The 20007-nt window shown below is 36.2% G+C and overlaps 1 protein-coding gene across 8 annotated transcripts in view; it reads right to left on the reverse strand.

Annotated features, from left to right (window-relative positions):
- The window catches only part of ZBTB44 (zinc finger and BTB domain containing 44), a 66558-nt gene that overhangs the window by 20978 nt on the left and 25573 nt on the right, over window positions 1-20007 (reverse strand). For 7 of the 8 annotated variants that reach the window (XR_004289010.1, XM_032356756.1, XM_032356751.1 and 4 more), the window contains one exon: window positions 7247-8320. The exons of the other annotated variant lie outside the window; for it this stretch is intronic. Coding sequence is in view for 6 of the 7 variants with exons in the window: in XM_032356756.1 (XP_032212647.1) it covers window positions 7247-8264 (1018 nt within the window). In the remaining variant the exon portion in view is untranslated. The remainder of the gene's footprint in view (window positions 1-7246; window positions 8321-20007) is intronic. 8 annotated transcript variants of the gene reach the window in all.

Raw genomic sequence — 20007 nt, forward strand, 5'->3', positions numbered from 1 at the left:
ATAACAGAGAGCAGGACAGCACAAGGATGGTTGACAGAAGCAGGGGGTTGGGAGGATAGGAAAAACAGGTAAAGGCGGTAAAAAGGTACAAACTTCCAGTATGAAATAATTAAATCATGGGGATGTAATATACAGTATGGTGACTATAGTTAATATCGTGCTGCATATCGGAACGTTGCTAAGCTAGTATATCTTCAAAGTTATCATCAGGAGAATCTGTGTGTGGTAACAGATGTTAACTAAACCTACTTGCTGTCATCACGGTCATGTAATACATCCAACTACCAAATCATTATATAATGCTGTATGTCAATTATACCTGAATAATAATGATAATAATAATAATAAAAAAATCACTTGTCTAAATTAGGAGAGACTCAAGAGATCAATAAAAGGGACCGAAAGCTACAAATGGAATGTTAAAAAAATAGAAAATAGAATACCACATTTATTATGATTTTTATATTTGAAAAAACAAACTGAAGAGAACAAATAAGAATCCCCCCCCACCTTTTTTTAAAGATTTAATTTATCTGACAGAGAGTTAGAGAGAGTGCACAAGCAGGGGAAGCGTCAGGTAGGCAGAGAGGGAGAAGCAGGCTACCCCCTAAGCAAGGAGCCTGATGCAGGGCCCAATCATAGGATCCTGGGATCATAACCCAAGTGGAAGGCTGATGCTTAACTGACTGAGCCATCCAGACACCCCAACATATGGAATTCTAAAACAACAGTCATCAAAACACGTAAAAACCCTCAAACTTCCACAGCCCCAAGTACTGCCAAGAGTCTTGATGGCAATAAGATAAATGCTCTTTAGGACTCACAAGTTAACTCCTTATGAGATGATAAGCCGCCTTTTAAAAGTGGGAATTTTAGTTTAAATCTTAGGTTCTAACTTTTTACCAGATGATATGACTGAATACAAGAGATTTGCAGTTTTATCACAAACAGATACAAGCTGCATTTTGAAAACATTCACCAAAGCTTCTGAATGATTTAAAATCTGGACTTTTGTTCTTCTGGAAAAGACACCAGAGAAAACTTGTTATTGACTATCATCTAGAAAGGAATTGATCAGTTTTTTTTTTTTTTTTTAAAGATTTTATTTATTTGAGACAGATCACAAGCAGGCAGAGAGGCAGGCAGAGAGGGGGGAGCAGGCTCCCCGCTAAGCAGAAAGCCCAATGTTGGGCTTAAGCTCAGGACCCTGAGACCATGACCTGAGCCAAAGGCAGACGCTTTAACGCACTGAGCCACCCAGGAGCCCCTGATCAGGTATTATTAACAACTAATTTAGCAGTAAAATTTCAAGGTGCTATTCAGTAGATTCATGTTTCCCAACCCAAAATACATACAACACATTTTTTGAGGGATTCTTCAGAAGATACTGACTTAAAAGTAGATAACTCCCTCCCAAGATAACAAAATCATATTAATTTTGATTCTTCAGTTATCTTTTCTATCCCTTTACTACTTACCTACTATCAATACTAATCTTGTTTAACAAATAATGTGATCTCTCATCTCTACTTCATGTTTTTTAACTCCCTAAGATCTCCTTTTGTCACTTAAGGAAAAACAATACTCTTCTAGGTTTTCTCCAGACTATAAAGGCTATTTTGAATGTAACAGATCAATGAATCTATTATCCTCTATCTGATCTGGGTGACAAAAAATTAATAACTGTTCCTTTAAACATGTCAGAAGGTAGGTTCCGTTTTAATGGCCCCTTGTATCATATTATATTTCAGCTTTGAGCCTTGAGAAAAAAATGTTCCCTGATCTGACATCATGAAAATGCTTCTGCTTAAGTCATTACAATCCTATCATCAAGGCCTATTCAATCAGAAAGACATTAATACAGGATATCCTGAATATGACAGTCTAAGCTTATTCTCTTCAACTTCAGCCTCTGCAGAAACTGTTTTAACTGATTAACAGTTTCCTCAAGGAATCTGTCCATTTTAAGGGACATAAAACCGACACACTCCTGTTGGTTTTTGAATGATACTTATATTCGCCAAACACCAACCATGAGGATACTACTTCTTAATGTGATCACAGGGTTTACAGGTGCCTGCTGCACACTGACTTACCCTGTGTATTTGCAGTAACCTGTTAGGGATTTTCAGACATTAAAACTACTACCCTGAACTGTACAACTATGTTCCTGGTTGTCTTTTGCTGGAGGGCACTGACATATTTTATAGATAGGTATTAGTATCCTTACTTTATAGTTATAGGAACTCATTGAGGTTAAATGATTTATTTCCTCAAAGTCATACACCTATCATGTGGCAGAAACTGGTAGCAGATTCTAGATCTGACTCCAACCCCTGAACTTTTAATCATTATACTACTTTTCCATATGATCAATGTTGTAATCCTACCATTATTCTAGTCGCCAATTACCTATTCACTACTGCTACTGAGAAAACTGTCAAATTATCTCTTAATATAACTGACCCCTGTAACAACTGCTTTACTTTTGATGGCAGATTTTATTTTATTTTTTTTATTTTTATTTTTTTTTAAAAGATTTTATTTATTTATTTGACAGAGAGAGAGATCACAAGTAGGCAGAGAGGCAGGCAGAGAGAGAGAGGAGGAAGCAAGCTCTGTGCTGAGCAGAGAGCCCGATATGGGACTCGATCCCAGGATCCTGAGATCATGACCTGAGCCGAAGGCAGCGGCTCAACCCACTGAGCCACCCAGGCACTCTGATGGCAGATTTTAAAGTTTAGAAAAAACTGAATTCCTTTAACATAGGAAACTGTGGATTATCTAGAGCTATTTATTTTGTCTTTGTGAAGTGCCTAAAGATAATTGAATACTTCAAGACAAATAATAAAGCCATCTCACTTACATTTTTTAAAAACTGTATCAGATATTGATGACCATCTTTTTGAGTATGAAGACCCAACCGAAAACTAGCATACTATTTTTCTCTTATAAATTTGCTGTATTTATTGCTTCTATTTGCCCTAAACTGGGGTCGTCAGATTTTACAACCCCCCTGTTGGGCCAAATGGCAATAAAAGGAACTTAAAAGAACAGGCAAAATCCTATCTAAGTTAACTTCATGGATTATCAATTTTAGAATTTTGTAATAATGGGCGCCTGGGTAGCTCAGTCAGTTAAGTGTCTCCCTTCAGCTGAGGTCACGATCTCAGGGTCCTGGGATGGAGCCCTACATCAGGCTCCCCGCTCAGTGGGGAGTTTGCTTCTCTCTCTGCCTCTGCCCCTCCCTCCTGCTCAAGCTCTCTTTCAACTCAAATGAATAAAAATCTTAAAAAAATTTTTTAAAATAATGTGTTAAATATTATATTCCCAGTCCCTAGGAAAGACAAACTACTTTTTAGATATCTTCTTTAATAAATCAGTAGTAAAATTAAGTACTCTTATGAGTATTCTTATAGAATACAGAAAAAAAGTTAGATACATATTTTTCCTTTCTCCTGCCCACATTTTTTGAGTGCCTACTATACTCTAGGAATTTTGTACAGTAAAGCTTTGTTTCCTTGTATAGATTTGGAGTTAAGATAGATTAATTGAGAGTGATTAGTACATTTACTATGAAGGCAAGGAAAACAACTCCTTTGGATATCCTTGATTCTGTGATATTCCTATCATAGTTACTCACATGTCAGCTTTATAACAGAATCTGTATCTGACAGTATATATTGGAAGTAAATCATAGTTATATAACTGGTAGGTTTATTCTACTTAAGTCTAACTTCTCTATTTAGTCATGTTAGTAAGACAGAAAGGCATATCTCAACTGATTAGATACACCTGAGAGTGGTTAAAATCAGACTATCTCACATGCCTAGTTAGCAAGATACTGAGTGAGATTAATATTTGGTTTCTAAGTTCTCAGATAAAATGATTAAAATAATAATATCCATGAAATAGTTCATTATTTAGAAGGTGTCTGAGGAGTAAAGAATAGTAATTTAACAAAAAAACTTGGTCATATTAACAAATAGCTAACATTAAATACTTTATTGAAGGTATGGTCACTGAAATTCTTCAAAAGTATCCTGACCTATGTCCATCAATAGATGAGTGGTTAAAGATGCAGTGTGTACACACACACGCACACACACAGGAATACTTCTCAGCCATAAAAAAGAATGAAATCCATGGGGCGCCTGGGTGGCTCAGTGGGTTAAGCCGCTGCCTTCGGCTCAGGTCATGATCTCAGGGTCCTGGGATCGAGTCCCGCATCAGGCTCTCTGCTCGGCAGGGAGCCTGCTTCCCCCTCTCTCTCTCTCTGCCTGCCTCTCTGCCTACTTGTGATCTCTCTCTGTCAAATAAATAAATAAAATCTTTAAAAAAAAAAAAAAAAAAAAGAATGAAATCCTGCCTTTGCAGTAACATGGATGGATCAGAAGGTATAATGCTAAGTGAAATAAGTCAGTCAGAGAAAGACAAATACCATATGATTTCACTCATAAGTGGCATTTAAAAAACAAAACAAATAAACAAAGAAAAACAAGGCAAAACCAAAAACAGACTCAAATACAGAGAACTGAGAACTCAAATATTGAGAGCCTCCCCACAGGGGAGGTGACTGAAATGGGTAGGGGGATAAGAGCACACTCATCATGATGAGCACTGAGTAACGTGCAGAACGTTGCATCATTATATCGTACACCTGTAACTAAAATAACACTGTGTTAATTATACTGGAATTAAAATTTAAAAAAAAAGAAAAAAGAAAAAAGAAAAAAAAACCACCTTGACCCAAATTCAGGTATATGATCTTTAGCTGGTGCTGTGGGTAGAACTATGTGAACAAAAAGCTATATTCAAGTCCTAACCCCTGATATGTAGGAATGTGACCCTATTTGGAAATATGGTCTTTGCAGATGTAATTAAGTTAGATGAGGTCATCCTGAGTAGGGCAGGCCCTAATCCAAAGACCAGTGTCCTTATAAAGTAAGGGAGATTTGTAGGCAGAAACACAGAAGGCCACCTGAAGATGGAAGTAGAAATCAGAGGGATGCAACTGCAAGTTGAGGAACAACAAGGAGTATTAGTAACTGCCAGAAGCTAGGAATAGGCAAGAAAAGAACCCTCTTCTAAAACCTAAGGGAGCACAGCCCTGCCAAACACCTTGATTTCAGACTTCTGGCCTTCTGAAAAATTAAATAAACTATTGTTTTGTATCATCCAGTCTGAAAGTACACTTTGTAGTGACAATACAAAGTGGGTCAAAATTCAAGAAATCAACAAAGTTAATATGGTATTCCTGGTTCCCGAATCTAATAGAGAAATCCTCCTTCTTTATCTTTATTGGCTATTCTTCTCTCCCTGAATATAGGTATTTCTCAAGGATCAGTCCTTTGGTTTCAGCTTATATATATATTTTCCTATTGAGGTTCAATCTGTCAGAATACAGAAAAAAAAGTTACCATACTAAAGAAAAGCCCTGAACTGGTAATCTTCAGTCTTGATTTCACCAATCTTGCTTTTTCAACTGCTTTGTAGCATGACATTATGTGGTTACCACCAAAGCATAATTCACACAGAACTGACCTTGCTGACTTACTCTTAAAACTAGGTTCCCATCTTCTTTCACTGATTTTCATATTACAGTAACTAAATTTAATAGACTCCTATCCATTATATAATTACCATTATTTTTCTACCATTAAGAAAAAATAACTGTAAAAGATTAACTGTAAGATATAGCTCCTATGAAAAATTATGACTTCAAATCAGTGAATATAATAAAATGTTATCACCATTTTTCTAATCATCTAAAGTTCTCTAACCCCTTCCATCCATCCACATATTCAATATCATCAGGTAGTAATGATTCTTCCTTTATAAAGTCTCTTATGCTTTTATAGTTTTACTTTAAGCATCTTCATTCATACAAAAGCAACTCTACTGTAACTAGTTTCTGAGACTGTCTTTGCCCAGAAGAACTCCCCTGCAAACTATTACCAAATTAATTTTCTTAAATATCTGCAAGTGTCTTATTTTTATTCCCGTTAAGGTAGACTCTTTATTACCACAAGGATAACATTCAAGCTTATGTGGCCTAGCTGTGGCAAACACTGCTAGTTGCACATAGTATCCATTCTCCTCCAATTTTGAGGCAGCAATTTTGAGGCAGTTCTATATCCTACTAATAGACATAACTTCTCAGATTCCCTTACAGCTAGGAAAGATCACATGACATAATCTGGCAGTTTTTTAAAGGATTTCTGGGAATGTTTGTGCTTTGATATAAGCACTGCCCCTTCCTAGAATATGAAGCTAAAGATGAAGTAAGCATTTCTTAACTATGAAGCAATAAGTGTATCAATGAAGCTGACAAACTAAGGACGGTGGATTATAAATATAGAAGGCACCTAGGCCACACTGATTACACTGTAAAGCCACCATACCAGTCCTGGATTTCATACTTCTGAACATTTTATGTGATAAAAATAAAGCCCCCTTTGTCTAAGCCACTTTTATGGGTTCTGTTAGATGTAGTTAAATGTAATACCAACTGAAATGAGAGAGAGCAGTGCTCTCAATTGCTCATTTTGTCCTATCTCTCATTATTTCCAATACTTGCAGGCTTCCAGGGTTTATTCACATCATTTTAAACTGAATCTGCCGCTTCCCAAACATGCAATGGTTTTCCACATCTCTGGGCTCTCATTCATTTTCAAAGAAAAGTCATTTCCTCTCGTGTACAAACTCATATTTACTGATGAAAATCCAGTTCAAATACATAGTGCTAACTTGCTCTGTCCTTTGTGACCCTTAACACTTTGTTCATATGGCTAGCCTAGTACTAATCACTGATTTACACCTCTGCATCCTCAATTAGACTGTTAAACCCTGAGATGCAGGAACGATGTCTTTTTCATCATATATCCCCAGTGTTTGGCACAGGGTAAGTTTTCAGCAAATATTTTGACAAAGAATAAAACACTAACTGGATTTTTAAAAACCGGTATATTCTGCATTGAAAATAATTCACAATTCATATATAACACAATCTGCCTTTGACCTGTCAGAAATTGTTTAGCTATTTTCTTTCTCAGTGCATAACTTGTAAAAAATAGGACTAATAAGTCTCTAAATAAATCCAGTTATCCTGTTTTATTCTTTTTCATGATTCCTACAGGATCCAACACAAACTTTTATCTTAAAAGGTATTTAAAAATGCTCAAATTGAAAAAAAAAATGCTCAAGTTGACTTTACATATCATGAAAAACAAAGAAGACATTATACCTATAGAGGAAGACTGTGGACTAATCAGAAGGTCTTCTTGGACTTGTTCACTTCCTGGCACTGTCTGTTGATCACTCAGTGAACTCTGAGATGCACTGACAGGCTGAGACACTTCCTCATGGACCTCCTCATCACTTAACCTTTCTACTTTGACCCGGACATCTTCTTCACTACCCAAAGGCAAGGTAGTTTTTGTGCTCTCACAAGTCACATAATCAGTCATTCTTCGCCCCGTCTCAGATGGGCCAGGTAACTCTAAAGTCCTGGTGTTTTCTGCCTGCTTAACCTTATCAGGCTGAATCCTTCGATCAATTCCAAAAGGAAAAGTCCAGGGAAAAGCTAAAGAAGAGTCAACTGGCTGATTTCTATTTTCTGAGTAGGAAGCTGAAGAATTCAATACCTGGGGAGAACTTGTTTGTGTGCTACACTTTACAGGACTTTCAGGAGACATAACAATGTAGCTTTTGCGCTTTCTCCGGGACTCTCGGCAGACAGGAATGGTTCTTTCTACCACACTGCACTCTGAAGACACTGGCGAAATACTTCCATCTCGAGAAGTAAAATTGCAGTTAGAGTTATTTTCTTGTCCAGCATCTAGACCCTTTTCTGGTTGGCTGTTGGGTGTATTCCATAAAATGCTTGATTTCATGAACTCTGAGCAGGTGCTAGCAACACTAAACATTTGCATATAGCTGGCTGCAGCTAGAACATCAATGATATTTTCTGTGTTAATTGACAGAGTGGCTGTGTAAGCATATTCTAAAAGGGGTATAAAGCCAGTCACTGTAACATGATGCAAATCCAACACATTCTTGTTCTCATCCTCTGCTTGGCCTACAAGTTTGGTGCGAAAGAAATCACTGCAAGCTGCTAGTACCACCTTATGTGCCCGGAAGATTTTGTCCTGGACACGAATAGTGATATCACAAAAATGTCCATCATTTCGCAGCATATTTAGCTTTCCAAGCATTTCCTGGCTGTGGGAAGAGGAGCTATGAGTAAATGTTTTCACACCCATCTTTTCCTTCCTCTTCTACAGATGCTCTTCAAGGATGCAAATGAATCAGAAATGTCCTAAAAAATACATAAAATAAACATTAATTGGTGGTATAGTGGTCGAAATAGAAGGTGACTTCCATTATTTTCATGTGGCCACTGTGCTAAACAAACAAAGCTGAAGGATGGTAGTGAGAAAGTTCAAGGAAGGGAATATATTAAAATACACTCTCCTTACCATTCCCTCAAACTCTTACCAGTGGAGTCTGTGAGCTAATGTTTCAATGAGCTGGATAGTTTTAAATAGTAATAGTTTGTATATAAGACAATTATATATTTATAATTTAGAGTGCTCTCTATGTGCCAAACACTGTTCTAACTTCACATTTGATAATTTAGTTGACTGTCCTATCAATGAGGACATTATTATTCCTGATTAACAGAAAACGGTTAACTATTTTGCTAAAGTCAGAAAGTTACTGAGTGGCAGACCCAAGGTTCAAATCCAGACAGGCTGCTCCACAGCCCCCCTCTTAACTTTAATGCTATATATTGCCTCTTTTAGGATATAAAGTGATTAAATATAAGCGGTTAAGACTTCAAGATATAAAATGTGATGGGCCTGGATTTTTCCTCAACAATTCCTCCATGATTGTTACCTGTAACAACCTGTTACCTATAAATGAAACAATGCTTAAGTAATGCTTAGCACAGTACTTGGAACTTTGTGAATCCTCAACAAATGAAACCAGTTATTTTTATTGTTTATGTTCTTAATACAATGAAACAAACTTTCTGGAAATAAATTTATAAAAAAGTGGTTAGAAATCCATCAGTTGATTGGATTTTTCCCTTAAGAAAGAAGTTAGTTTGCCCTTATCAGATTTCACATTTACTAAAAATATAAAAAACTGACATTCTCAAATAGTTTTAATATAGCACATCTAATAATGCTTCAGTTTTTTAATACTTTCCCCCTAACTTCTCTTTATACCCTCTATGTGAAGTCAGGGAGACCTTTTAAGAAAGTTAATGCTCAGAAAAGTTACATGACTAACAAATGACAACCAAAGCTATAATCTGGGTCTTTTGACTCTTAGATCACAGACTTCTCGAGTGAAAAAAAAAATACAACTATGTACATTAATTATTTTACGTGTTATAACTTTTTTTATTGTTAGTACTGAAATAAGTATAAAACAAAGTCACTCTGGAAATTATCTCTAGATAAAAAAGATTTCAAATACTTCAAAAATACAGCTATCAATTTTAAAAGATGCTAAAGATGAATCTTTAGACTTGGAAAAATGTTTGGTTCTGAACATTAAATGAATGCCTAATTACTGACATATAGTGGACACTCAACAGTAGTAGATATTACTATGTATTTGGTGAAAAATGTGATTAGAGTGTTTGTATCCATATCACACACATGGAGCAAGAGAACATGAGGTCTTAACCTGAGATTCATGAATTCCCTATGGGAGCCATAATCCTTCTGAAACGTACAGCATCATGTCTGCATCTATGTACAAAAGCTTTCATCATATTCAAGGGAATCACTGGTAGGAGTGTGGGTATTTATTTTATTTTTTTGCAGATTAAGCAAATTTTTTTCGTAAAAAAAACCCTAGCATACTGCTACACAACTAGGTTTTCAGGTCCTCTTGGTTCAAACTCTAAAGTCATATAGACTAGGTCTACTTTTTCTTTTCCCTCAAAAAAGTCTTAAAAAACTGAAGATGGCAATCACATGCCACTCGTTCCCACGGTTTCTCTTCTTTAAACTAAACATCCCGAATCCCTTTAAGAGCTCCTTAAAATCTGATTAACATCCTTGTTCTGAACCATCTCCACTTTTCAATGTTCCTTTAATACTGGTCCACAGAACTGCATGCAAATATGGTTCGGTATGGTAGGATTATAAATGAGCATAACTTTACTATTTTTACGTCCCTTGTTTTGGGCAGAAATATTAATAAGACTGAGTCAGGTATTCTAACAGTCAAATTGTAACTGATTTTGCTCAATAGTAGATTTGCCAAATGTGAGGTACTCTATTATGTGAAGGGAGGAACATTAAGTACAAATAAAACACTGTCCTTAACCTCCCAGAGCTTACAGTCCTTATAAAAAGGCATGTTCCTAACCAAGACTACAAAAGGTGTGCAGCAGTGCTATGTGAAAGCAATGAATGAAATAATTAATTTTGAATGTACAAGGGAGAAGACACATCACAGAGGATGGGGCCTAGCGAAAGTAGAATTCTGCCAGGTGATAAGGCAGAAAGGAGTTCCAGGTTATCAAGGGTTCACACATGATCTCAGCGAGTGTTCACCATCCTGATGGTTCTTCCCTGCGCAACAAATTGTTAATGTGCACTGTATGACATTCTAAATGTGAGTATGCACCTGCAACTAATATAACATTGCTAACTATACTGGAATTAAAATTTTCTTTTTTTTAAAAAGTAAAGGGGAGCGTGCCTTCGGCTCAGGTCATGATCCTGGGGGCCTGGGATCAAGACCTGTGTCAGGCTCCCTGCTCAGTGGGGAATCTGCTTCTCCCTCTCCCTCTGCCCTTCCCTGCTGCCCCAATAATTAAATAAAATCTCTAAAAAAAAAAAAAAAAGTGAGCATGCAGAGGGCAGTGTCAGTTTAAACATCAAACAATCCATTTGATAAATATCCCTTTGAATGTACTATGCAGATAAATGTGTATGTAAAAGGGGGGGGGGACAAGATTTCTAGCTGAATAAATATAAGGTCATTGAATATTCTAAAATGGGAAGACAAAATTATCAACCTGGGATAACACAACAGAAAGGATAAAAGGCATAAAGCCCTGTGCCGAGACAGCCAGGTAAGGCCACTGAAATCGTTATCTTGATTGTTATCGGAGATGAGTTCAAATACAAATATACTTCATATACTCTTTCCAAAGACAAGTAACCGCAATACACTAGACAGCTAAAATTGGTCTAAGCAAACCTCTGTTTTAACATTGCTGATTTTTCTCATAAGAATGACATGAAAAGGAAGAAAGTGGAAGGATTTTAAGTTTTAAGTTTTTAAGTTATTAAGTTTTGCTACACCACAGTAAACCGGCTTCTTTAAAAGCACGGCCATTAAGAGTGCTTGGTTTGATTGGGATCATGTGGTTCAGGGAGGAAACCACACGTCTTCAGAGCAAGTGATACAGTCTTAATCTGGGGACCATCTGCAGGAACAAAGGTGTGAAGGCAAGGAATTAAAGAGCATTTGGAGAACATGTGCAACAGGGTCTTAAAATGAAACCATTTCAATCTTGGCTTGGGTGGAGGACTCAGACACTGCTGGCCAAAAATGAGATGCAAGGCCACCTATACAATAAGGTAGTGGAAAATTATTTTTCTTTTTCTTTCTTTTCTTTTCTTTTTTTTTTTTTTTAAAGATTTTATATATTTATTTGACACGGAGAGCGCAAGCAGCGGGGAGAGCGAGAAGCAGGCCCCCTGCTGATCAGGGAGCCTGACACTGGGCTCCATCCCAGGACCCTGGTATCATGACCTGAGCTGAGGGCAGAAGCTTAACCGACTGAGCTGCCCAGGTGCCCCAGAAAACTGTTTTTCGACCTTGAGCTACACCCACCTTCAATGTTCAAAGAGTTAAATATTACAAAAGGATTTCTGCAACAGCAATCAGTGTGCTTTGAGTTCCAAACCCCATCCCACTCCCTCCTACTCTTCTGCAAGGGAAAGAGTTGAGACATGTTTGCTCTTTGTCTTAGGTCTATGGAAAATGTATGTCACACTTGGAAAAAATCGAAAGGGTTCAAGTCTGATTTAAACTCTGGCAAAGACTATGAAGTATGCTTACCACTTCCCAACAGAATATAAAAGCAATAGAGTAGAGTGGTTGAGATGGAGCTCTAGAGCTAGAGTGCTGGGTCTGTATCCTTGTACTGCCTTCTAAGTTTGTTAAGCTGTATGACCTTAGGCAAGTCATTAAACCTTACTTCCCTCAACAGTAAAAGAGGGATTAACAGAACCTAACTCAGAGACTTGTGAGGATTAATTGGCCTAATAGTATATGTAAAGTACTGTACTTAGTACAAAATAAATGCTATATAAAGCTGATATTGCTTTTACTAGTATCAAAGACCTTTTCCTTTTACTCAACTTTTGCCTCTCTCAATCCTGGAGGGGCCAGAAGCCATAGTTAGCAAATGAAGAGGAATAAAAGGCCAAAGGGTAGAAAAACAGGGAAAAAAAAAAAAAAAAAAAGGAAGCCAAATAAACCTCATTTTCACATTTCGTCTGCAGTACGACTGAAGCAGGAAAGGAGAGAAACCTTTAACTCTGAATTAAGTTCATTAGTCTTTTTTTTTTAAGTATTTTATTTATTTGACAGAGAGAAAGAGAGGGAATGAACACAAGGGGGAGGGGAGGGAGAGGGAGAAGCAGGCGTCCCACAAAGCAGGGAGCCCCATGCAGGGCTCGATTCCAGGACCCTGGGATCATGACCTGAGCCGAAGGCAGATGCCTAATGACTGAGCTGCCTAGGCACCCCAAGTTTATTAGTTCTTGAAAATAATGCTTTCATTTTCTGAAAGTAACCTGAAAAGTTACTAAGACTTGACTTTAAAGGAGTTGGAGGAAGAACTAACACCACAGTATACATTTAAATGGATAATGGAAGACAAAAATAAAATGGATTGTAAGAACCTTCCATAAATTCTGCTTCTTTAATGTAATGGTTACAAATCTAAGCTACAAAGCCTGATATAGCTGAAGGTATGGGATGAGAGGAAGGTGAAGATTAGACTGAGAAAGGTCTTGTATACCATGTACTATATGCATTTCCTAATACATGTCTGTGGAAACCTAGTCTTATGATATACTCCATGATAAAAAATTACACGGACTAATATATTTTGGAGATACTGCAATATTATACATTGTGACAAAACTTAGGATGAAATTACTCTATTTGAAAAAGTCATACACAATATGGATATAGTTTAGAAGTCAGGTTATACTAAAAGTATAACCTGAAATTTTTATCAATTACATAATTCTATTAAACATTTCATTTTCCCCACCTGTGTAGATGAATATGTATGTGTATAGTTACAGATTTAATTTGGAGCTCATTCAAAATTCTTGAATAAAGATAAATATTACTGCATTCCAATTACTAATGTAGAATTCATGCAGTATTTAAAAGTATTAAAATCTATTTGTGTAATAGTTTGCAATTTGAACTAGTAATTCAGAAATCGTCTCCTTCCCGCCCACCCCTCTCCCTTTTATTCTAAATCACTGATGAAATAGCATACATGGTTATGAAAACAGTAATTGCTAAATCCCATGTTGTTTTGCAGCTGGGCTGAAAAATTTTTGGCAAATAAGGTATATAGCCTAGTTATTTAAAAAAATGGTTTAAGTTAGACAATCTTGGGTTTTGAAAACTGACTCTTCCACTTATAAGTGAGGCATCAAATCTCAGTCAAGTTACTTCACCTCTACACGCTTGTTTGCTCATATGTAAAACAGGAATAATGGAAATCACACTTTCAAGACAGTCAGAAGATTAAATTAGCACAGTTCCAGGCATTAAGTAAGCATTCAGTAAATATTAGCTACTATTACCCTAGAAAAAGTGAGAGTGAAAAGTGAAATGAAGATCAAATTTCATGTCTACTCTATTTCTTATATGACACAGAATACATCTTGAATATATATATATTTTGGTATAGAGATTAGCTGATAATAATTATCAGAGGATTTGAGGTTGAAATGGGAGTAGAGCTCTTAGCATGCAAAGATGGCTGCCTCACATGATTAAATAGTGATGAGGACTGTTGATTGGAAGGTAAACTTGATATTTAAAAAGAATTTGCATATTTAAACAACCAGCCACATTTATAACTGGACACTAACCTTCCCAATGATCTAACAAGGTTTTAATTATGGGAAGAATGAACTGAGATAATTTCATTTCTACTCTATATCCTAATTTAAACCAATCAAAGACAGAAAAGGCGGCTAAGGAAAGGGACATACTGCTTTTAAGATGCCTCTAAGAGGAGTATCTAGGTAGAAATATATGAAGTTGCCTGTACTATCTGTCTACCATGTAGCAGATGCTAATAGTAGGAGCTTTAGATATGTTATCACACATGAGGTAAGATGATAATAATCTGATTTTACAGAGTAAATTTATACTTGGGATATTACTTTGCTCAAAGCCACTTATGTTTGTTTATGCTATGCTAAGGACCTAATGAGATTTTTTTTTTTTTTAAACTGGGACCTAATGAAATCTTATTCAATAGGGATGAGTAGCCATTGGGGAGCAGTACTGTCATATCTGTATTTTAAAAAGATAATTCCGAAGGCAATATAGATTTGAGGGTGACTATTACAACAGTATAAGTATATGATAAAAGCAAACTAAGTGGCACTGAGGATAGAGGAAATACATCTAAGAAATATTTAGGAGATAAAACCACTTAGGTATGATCTACCAGGACTGGGGTCGGGGAGTAGCTAGGAGAGAAGAACATGACTCTTAAGTTTCTAATCTGGGTGACTGAGTGGATGGTGTTTTCACAAATAAGAGAATGAAAGAGAAAGAAGGTTTTGGTAGGGGCTGATGATGAAGAGAAAGAACATTTTGGTTTTAGGCATACTAAATTAGAAAAACTTTAAAGAGGAATATTTACATCACTTTGAATATGAAATTGCCCATTTTGATGTGGAGTTCAGGAAGAGGTCTGCATGGATTTAAGTACTGGATCTTACATAAGTCACTGATAAGTCTCATTCTGTTGATTTTGTTACAACTAAAGACATCCAAAGAATGTACAGCTAAAAATGTGAAGGCAAGCTGTGAGAAGCTCAGGGCAGGCAGAGCAAAAAGATTTTTTTTTAAAGATTTTATTTATTTATTTGAGAGAGAGAGAGAGAGAGACAGAGATAGCGAGAGGGGAGGAGAGGAAGAAGCAGGCTCCTGCTGAGCAGAGAAGTCCAACATGGGGCTCATTCCCAGGGCCACAGATCATGACCTGAGCTAAAGGCAGATGCCCAACTGACTAAACCACCCAGGTGCCCCTAATTTATCTTTTGATCCTATCCAGTATCTAGCATGACATATTAAAAAAAAAAAGGCTGTGAAATATATGAATAGATAGATATACTTCATAAAATTTCTATGTGGTACACACATATATATGTAAAATGCCTATATATATTGGTTATCGAGGATTAAAGGTAAAGAAAGTTATAATTTGAATTTATACTCTTAAATCTGAATTAAAACAGGAAAGAATAAGGCATTTATCCTGGCTTTCCAATATAAATGGTATTTTTTGGTAATCAAACAGACTATGAAGAAAGATATGTCTTTATAGAATGTTCTGGCTAATAAATGAAGGAGTATCAAAGTAAAAGATAATCATTTTGCAGTCCCCATCCCTAAATGAAGATGTATACATCACCAATGGTTCAAACTTGACCAAAAAAAGGACAATAAGACATTGCAAAAAAGACTGAACGAAATTCTAGATCCCATCAACACACTATCAGTTCATAGGAAATACACAGGTGACAGGAACATGTTAAGTTACATCACTGCAATGCAAACAGCAAAATCTATACTATACTAATCTATACTATACTCTATACTATGAGAAAGCCTACAAGAGGCTTTTTTTTTTTTTTAAAATAAAGAGCAAGGGGAAAACAGAGATAAAGGAGGAACTAAAAGAGGGAACTTATAGATTAAAGAATTTATGAATCAATCACACTGCAGAGGGGTTATCTTAATTGAAACAAATTAACACAAAAATAAATTTTTTAAAAAAAGATTTATTTGACAGAAACAAAGGGAGAGAAGAAACACAAGCACAGGAAGTGGGAGAGGGAGAAGCAGGCTCCCTGCTGAGTAGGGAGCCCAATTCAGGCCTTGATACCATGACCTGAGCCGAAGGCAGATGCTTAATGACTGAGACGCCCAGGCACCCCCACAAAAATAAATTTATGAGATAATTGGAATTTATGAGATAATTTGTTTTTACTGTCTGATATCAATAATCAATAAATTATTTATATGTAATGACTATATATTTTATAGAAGTTTTAGATATAATTCACCTCCCATATAAATAACCCTTTTAAAAGTATACAGTTGGAAGCTTTTTTTTAAATGTTCTGACATTTTGATTCTAGCCATCCTAGTGGGTGTGAAGTGGTCTTTCATTGTGGTTTTGATTTGCATTTCCTGGATAACTAATGATGTCAGACATCTTTTCATGTGCTCACTGGCTATTTGTATAAGCCTTGGAGAAATGTCTATTCAGATGCTCTGTCCATTTTTTACCTGGCTTGTATGTTGTCTTCTTACTGAACTACAGAAGTTCTTATATCTTCTACATACAAGTTGCTTATCAGACATATGGTTTACAAACATTTTCTTCCATTCCATGGGTTGTAATTTCACTTTCTTGTTAGTGTCCTTTGAAGCACAGAAGTTTTAAATTTTGATGAAGTATAATCTATTTTTCCCTTTTGTTGCTATATTTAAGAATCCTTTGCCAAACTCAACATCGTATTTATCCCTATGTTCTCTTCTACAGGGTTTTTTTTTTTTTTTAAATTTTATTTATTCTTAGAGAAAGAGAGAGTTCATGCAAGCAGGAGGAACAGGTAGAGGGTGAGGGTGAGAGAGAGGGAGAATCTGGAGGGGTCTCCATACTTGAGTGTGGAGCCTGGAGTGGGGCTAGATCCTATGACCCTTAGATCATGAACCCAGCTGAAATCAAGAGTTGGATGCTTTCCTGAGCCACCCAGGCACCCCTCTTCCACAGGTTTTATAGTTTTAGTGCTTATAATTAGGTCTCTGATTTTTAGTTTTTCTTTTATATATGGTATGATGTAAAAGTTTAACCTCATTCTTCTGTATGTGGCTCTCTAGCTGTCACAGCACAATCTATTGAAAATATTCTTCTTCCCCAATGATCTTGGCATCCTCATTGAAAAATTATGGGTTTTATGAAAAACCCATAAACACATTTGTATGGGTTTATATCTGGATTCTCAATTCTATTCCATTGTTCTATATGTCTATCCTTATGACAGTACAATACCTTAGTCACTGCTGCTTTGTAGTCAGTTTTGAAATCAAGAAGGATGAGTTCTCTGAGTTTGTTCTTTTTCAGTATTGTTTTGCTTATTCTGGGTTCTGTATAACTATAAAATATGAATTTTAGAATCAGACTGTCAATCCCTACAAAAAGTCAGCTGGGACTCTGAGAGGGATTATGCTCAATCTGTAGATCAGTTTGGGGAGTCCTGTCATCTTTACAACACTGAGTCTTCCAATATAAGAACATGGGGTATTTTTCTGTTTATTTAGACCATCTTTAGTTTCTTTTGTAGTGCTAAGTTTTACACTTTCTTTGTTAAATTTCCAAGTATTTATTCTTTTTGATGCTACTGTGCATGGAACTATATTCTCAATTTCAATTTTAATGGTTCATTGTTTATAGTATTTTTTATTTATTCTTTTAAAAAGATTTTGTTTATTTCAGAGACAGCAAGAAAGAGAAAGAGAGAGCATGAGCAGCATGAGGGGCAGAAAGAGAAACAGACTCCCCACTTAGCAAGAAGCCCAGTGTGGGGCTCGATCCCAGGACTCTGGCATCATGACCTAAACCAAAGGCAGATGATTAACTGACCGAGCCACCTAGGCATCCCCATAGTATTTACAATTTCTATTATTTCCTTTCTTCTCTTGGTTTTAGGTTGACTTTGCTCTTTTTCCAGTGTCTTCAGGTAGAAAGTTGGTTATTAATTAGAGCTCTTCTTTCTTTTTTTAAAGATTTATTTTAGAGAGAGATGGGGGGAGGGGCAAAAGGGAGAGAGAGTCTTAAACAGATTCCACACCGAGTGCAGAGCCTAATGCGGGTCTTGATCCCATGACCCAGAAATCACAACCTGAGCTGAAACTAAGAGTCCAATGCTTAACCAACTGTATTTATAGTTACACGTTTCCATCCAAGCACTGCTACTGCTTGCTGCATATAAGTTTTGGTATGTTGTATCTTCATTTTCATTTATCTCAATGTTTTCTCATTTCCTGTTTGATTTCTTCTGTGACCACTGGTTATTTAGGAGTGTACTCTTTTATTTTTACATATTTCTGAATTTCCTAAACTTTTTCCTGCTATTACTGATATCTAATATCATGCCTGTATGTTCTCAGAGCACACTTTGTATTATTTCAACCTTTTAAAATTTATTGGTAGGAGCTCCTGGGTGGCACAGTCAGTTAAGTGTCCAACTCTTGATTTCAGCTCAGGTCATGATCTCAGGGGTGTGAGATGGGTCCCTGTGTTAGTCGCTCAGCTCAGCACAGTGTGCTTGAGATTCTCTCCCCTCTGCCCCTCCCACTTGTGCTTTCTCTCTCTCTCAAATCAATCTTAAAAAGAATTTTTTTAATTGGTTTATGACCTACCATACGGTCTACACTAGAGAAAGTTCCAGATGCTATTTGAGAATGTATCCTACACATTTTAGTCCATAAAACCCTCTCACTTGGTACAATTCTTTGGAGTTCCACTCTATCTATATAATAAATGCTGTCTAATTCATGAATTGCTAAATAAAGCCAACCAGATCTTTTCAAAATTTATGGTTGGATTTTTCCTTTAACACACTGCAAATATATAAAAAAAGAAGAGAGAGAATACTACGGACAACTATACACAGAATTTGATAACAAAAACAAAATGGAACAATTTCTGAGATAAACTACACACAAAATTCAACCGAGATGAAATAGATAACCTGAACAATGTAATAACTGTTACAGACATTGAACTGACAATTAAAATCATTCTAAAGAAATCTTCAGTCCCAGATGGTTTCACTAGAGAATTCTATGAAACATATAAGGGGGTAATGCCAATCGTATAATCTCTTCCCGAGAATCAGAGAGAGAAGACTTCTTATTTTCTAAGGACAGCATTACTCTGATACCAAAGTCTGTAAAAACAAACAAACCCCAGAACATCTTTGTGAACACAGATGTAAACCCTAACAAAATATTAGCAAATCAATTCTAGCAATGCAAAAATAAAAAGAAAAGAATACCATAATCAAGTGGGGTTTATTTTAGGATTACAAGGCTGGTTCAGCATTTAAAAAAAAAAAAAAATCAGTCAATTTAATCCACCATATTCAGAGTCTGAAGAAGAAATGCCACATGATAATTTTGATTGATGCTGAAAAAGTTTTGGAAAAAACTCAGCATCCCTTCATGATACTCTTAACAAACTAGGAATAAAAAGGAACTTCTTTAACCAGTTAGAGAGCACTACAAAAAAAAACCTGTAGGTTGTAACATACTTACCAGATAAAGATTAGATACTTTCCATTAACATCAGAGAAAAGGCAAGAAAAAGAACCAAAAGGGGCGTGTGTGTGTGTGTGTGTGTGTGTGTGTGTGGTGTATAACCAAAAAAATAAAACTGTTCCTACCAGACATGATTATCCACACCCAAGGAATTAAGGAGGAAAAAAAAAAAAAAAACCCTTCCAGAACTAATAAGTGAATGGAGATAAGGTCAACATCATAAAAAAGTCAACTGTATTTTGATATAGTAGCAATAAGGAACAGGAACTCTAGTAGGCAAATCTATAGACAGAAAGTAGATTAGTGGCTGCTAAGGGCTGGGGGAAATTTGGGGTGACAGCTAAAGGGCTCAAGTTTTTTGAAAGT

Source organism: Mustela erminea, chromosome 9 (genome assembly GCF_009829155.1).
Source record: "Mustela erminea isolate mMusErm1 chromosome 9, mMusErm1.Pri, whole genome shotgun sequence".
Taxonomy (NCBI): Eukaryota; Metazoa; Chordata; class Mammalia; order Carnivora; family Mustelidae; genus Mustela; species Mustela erminea.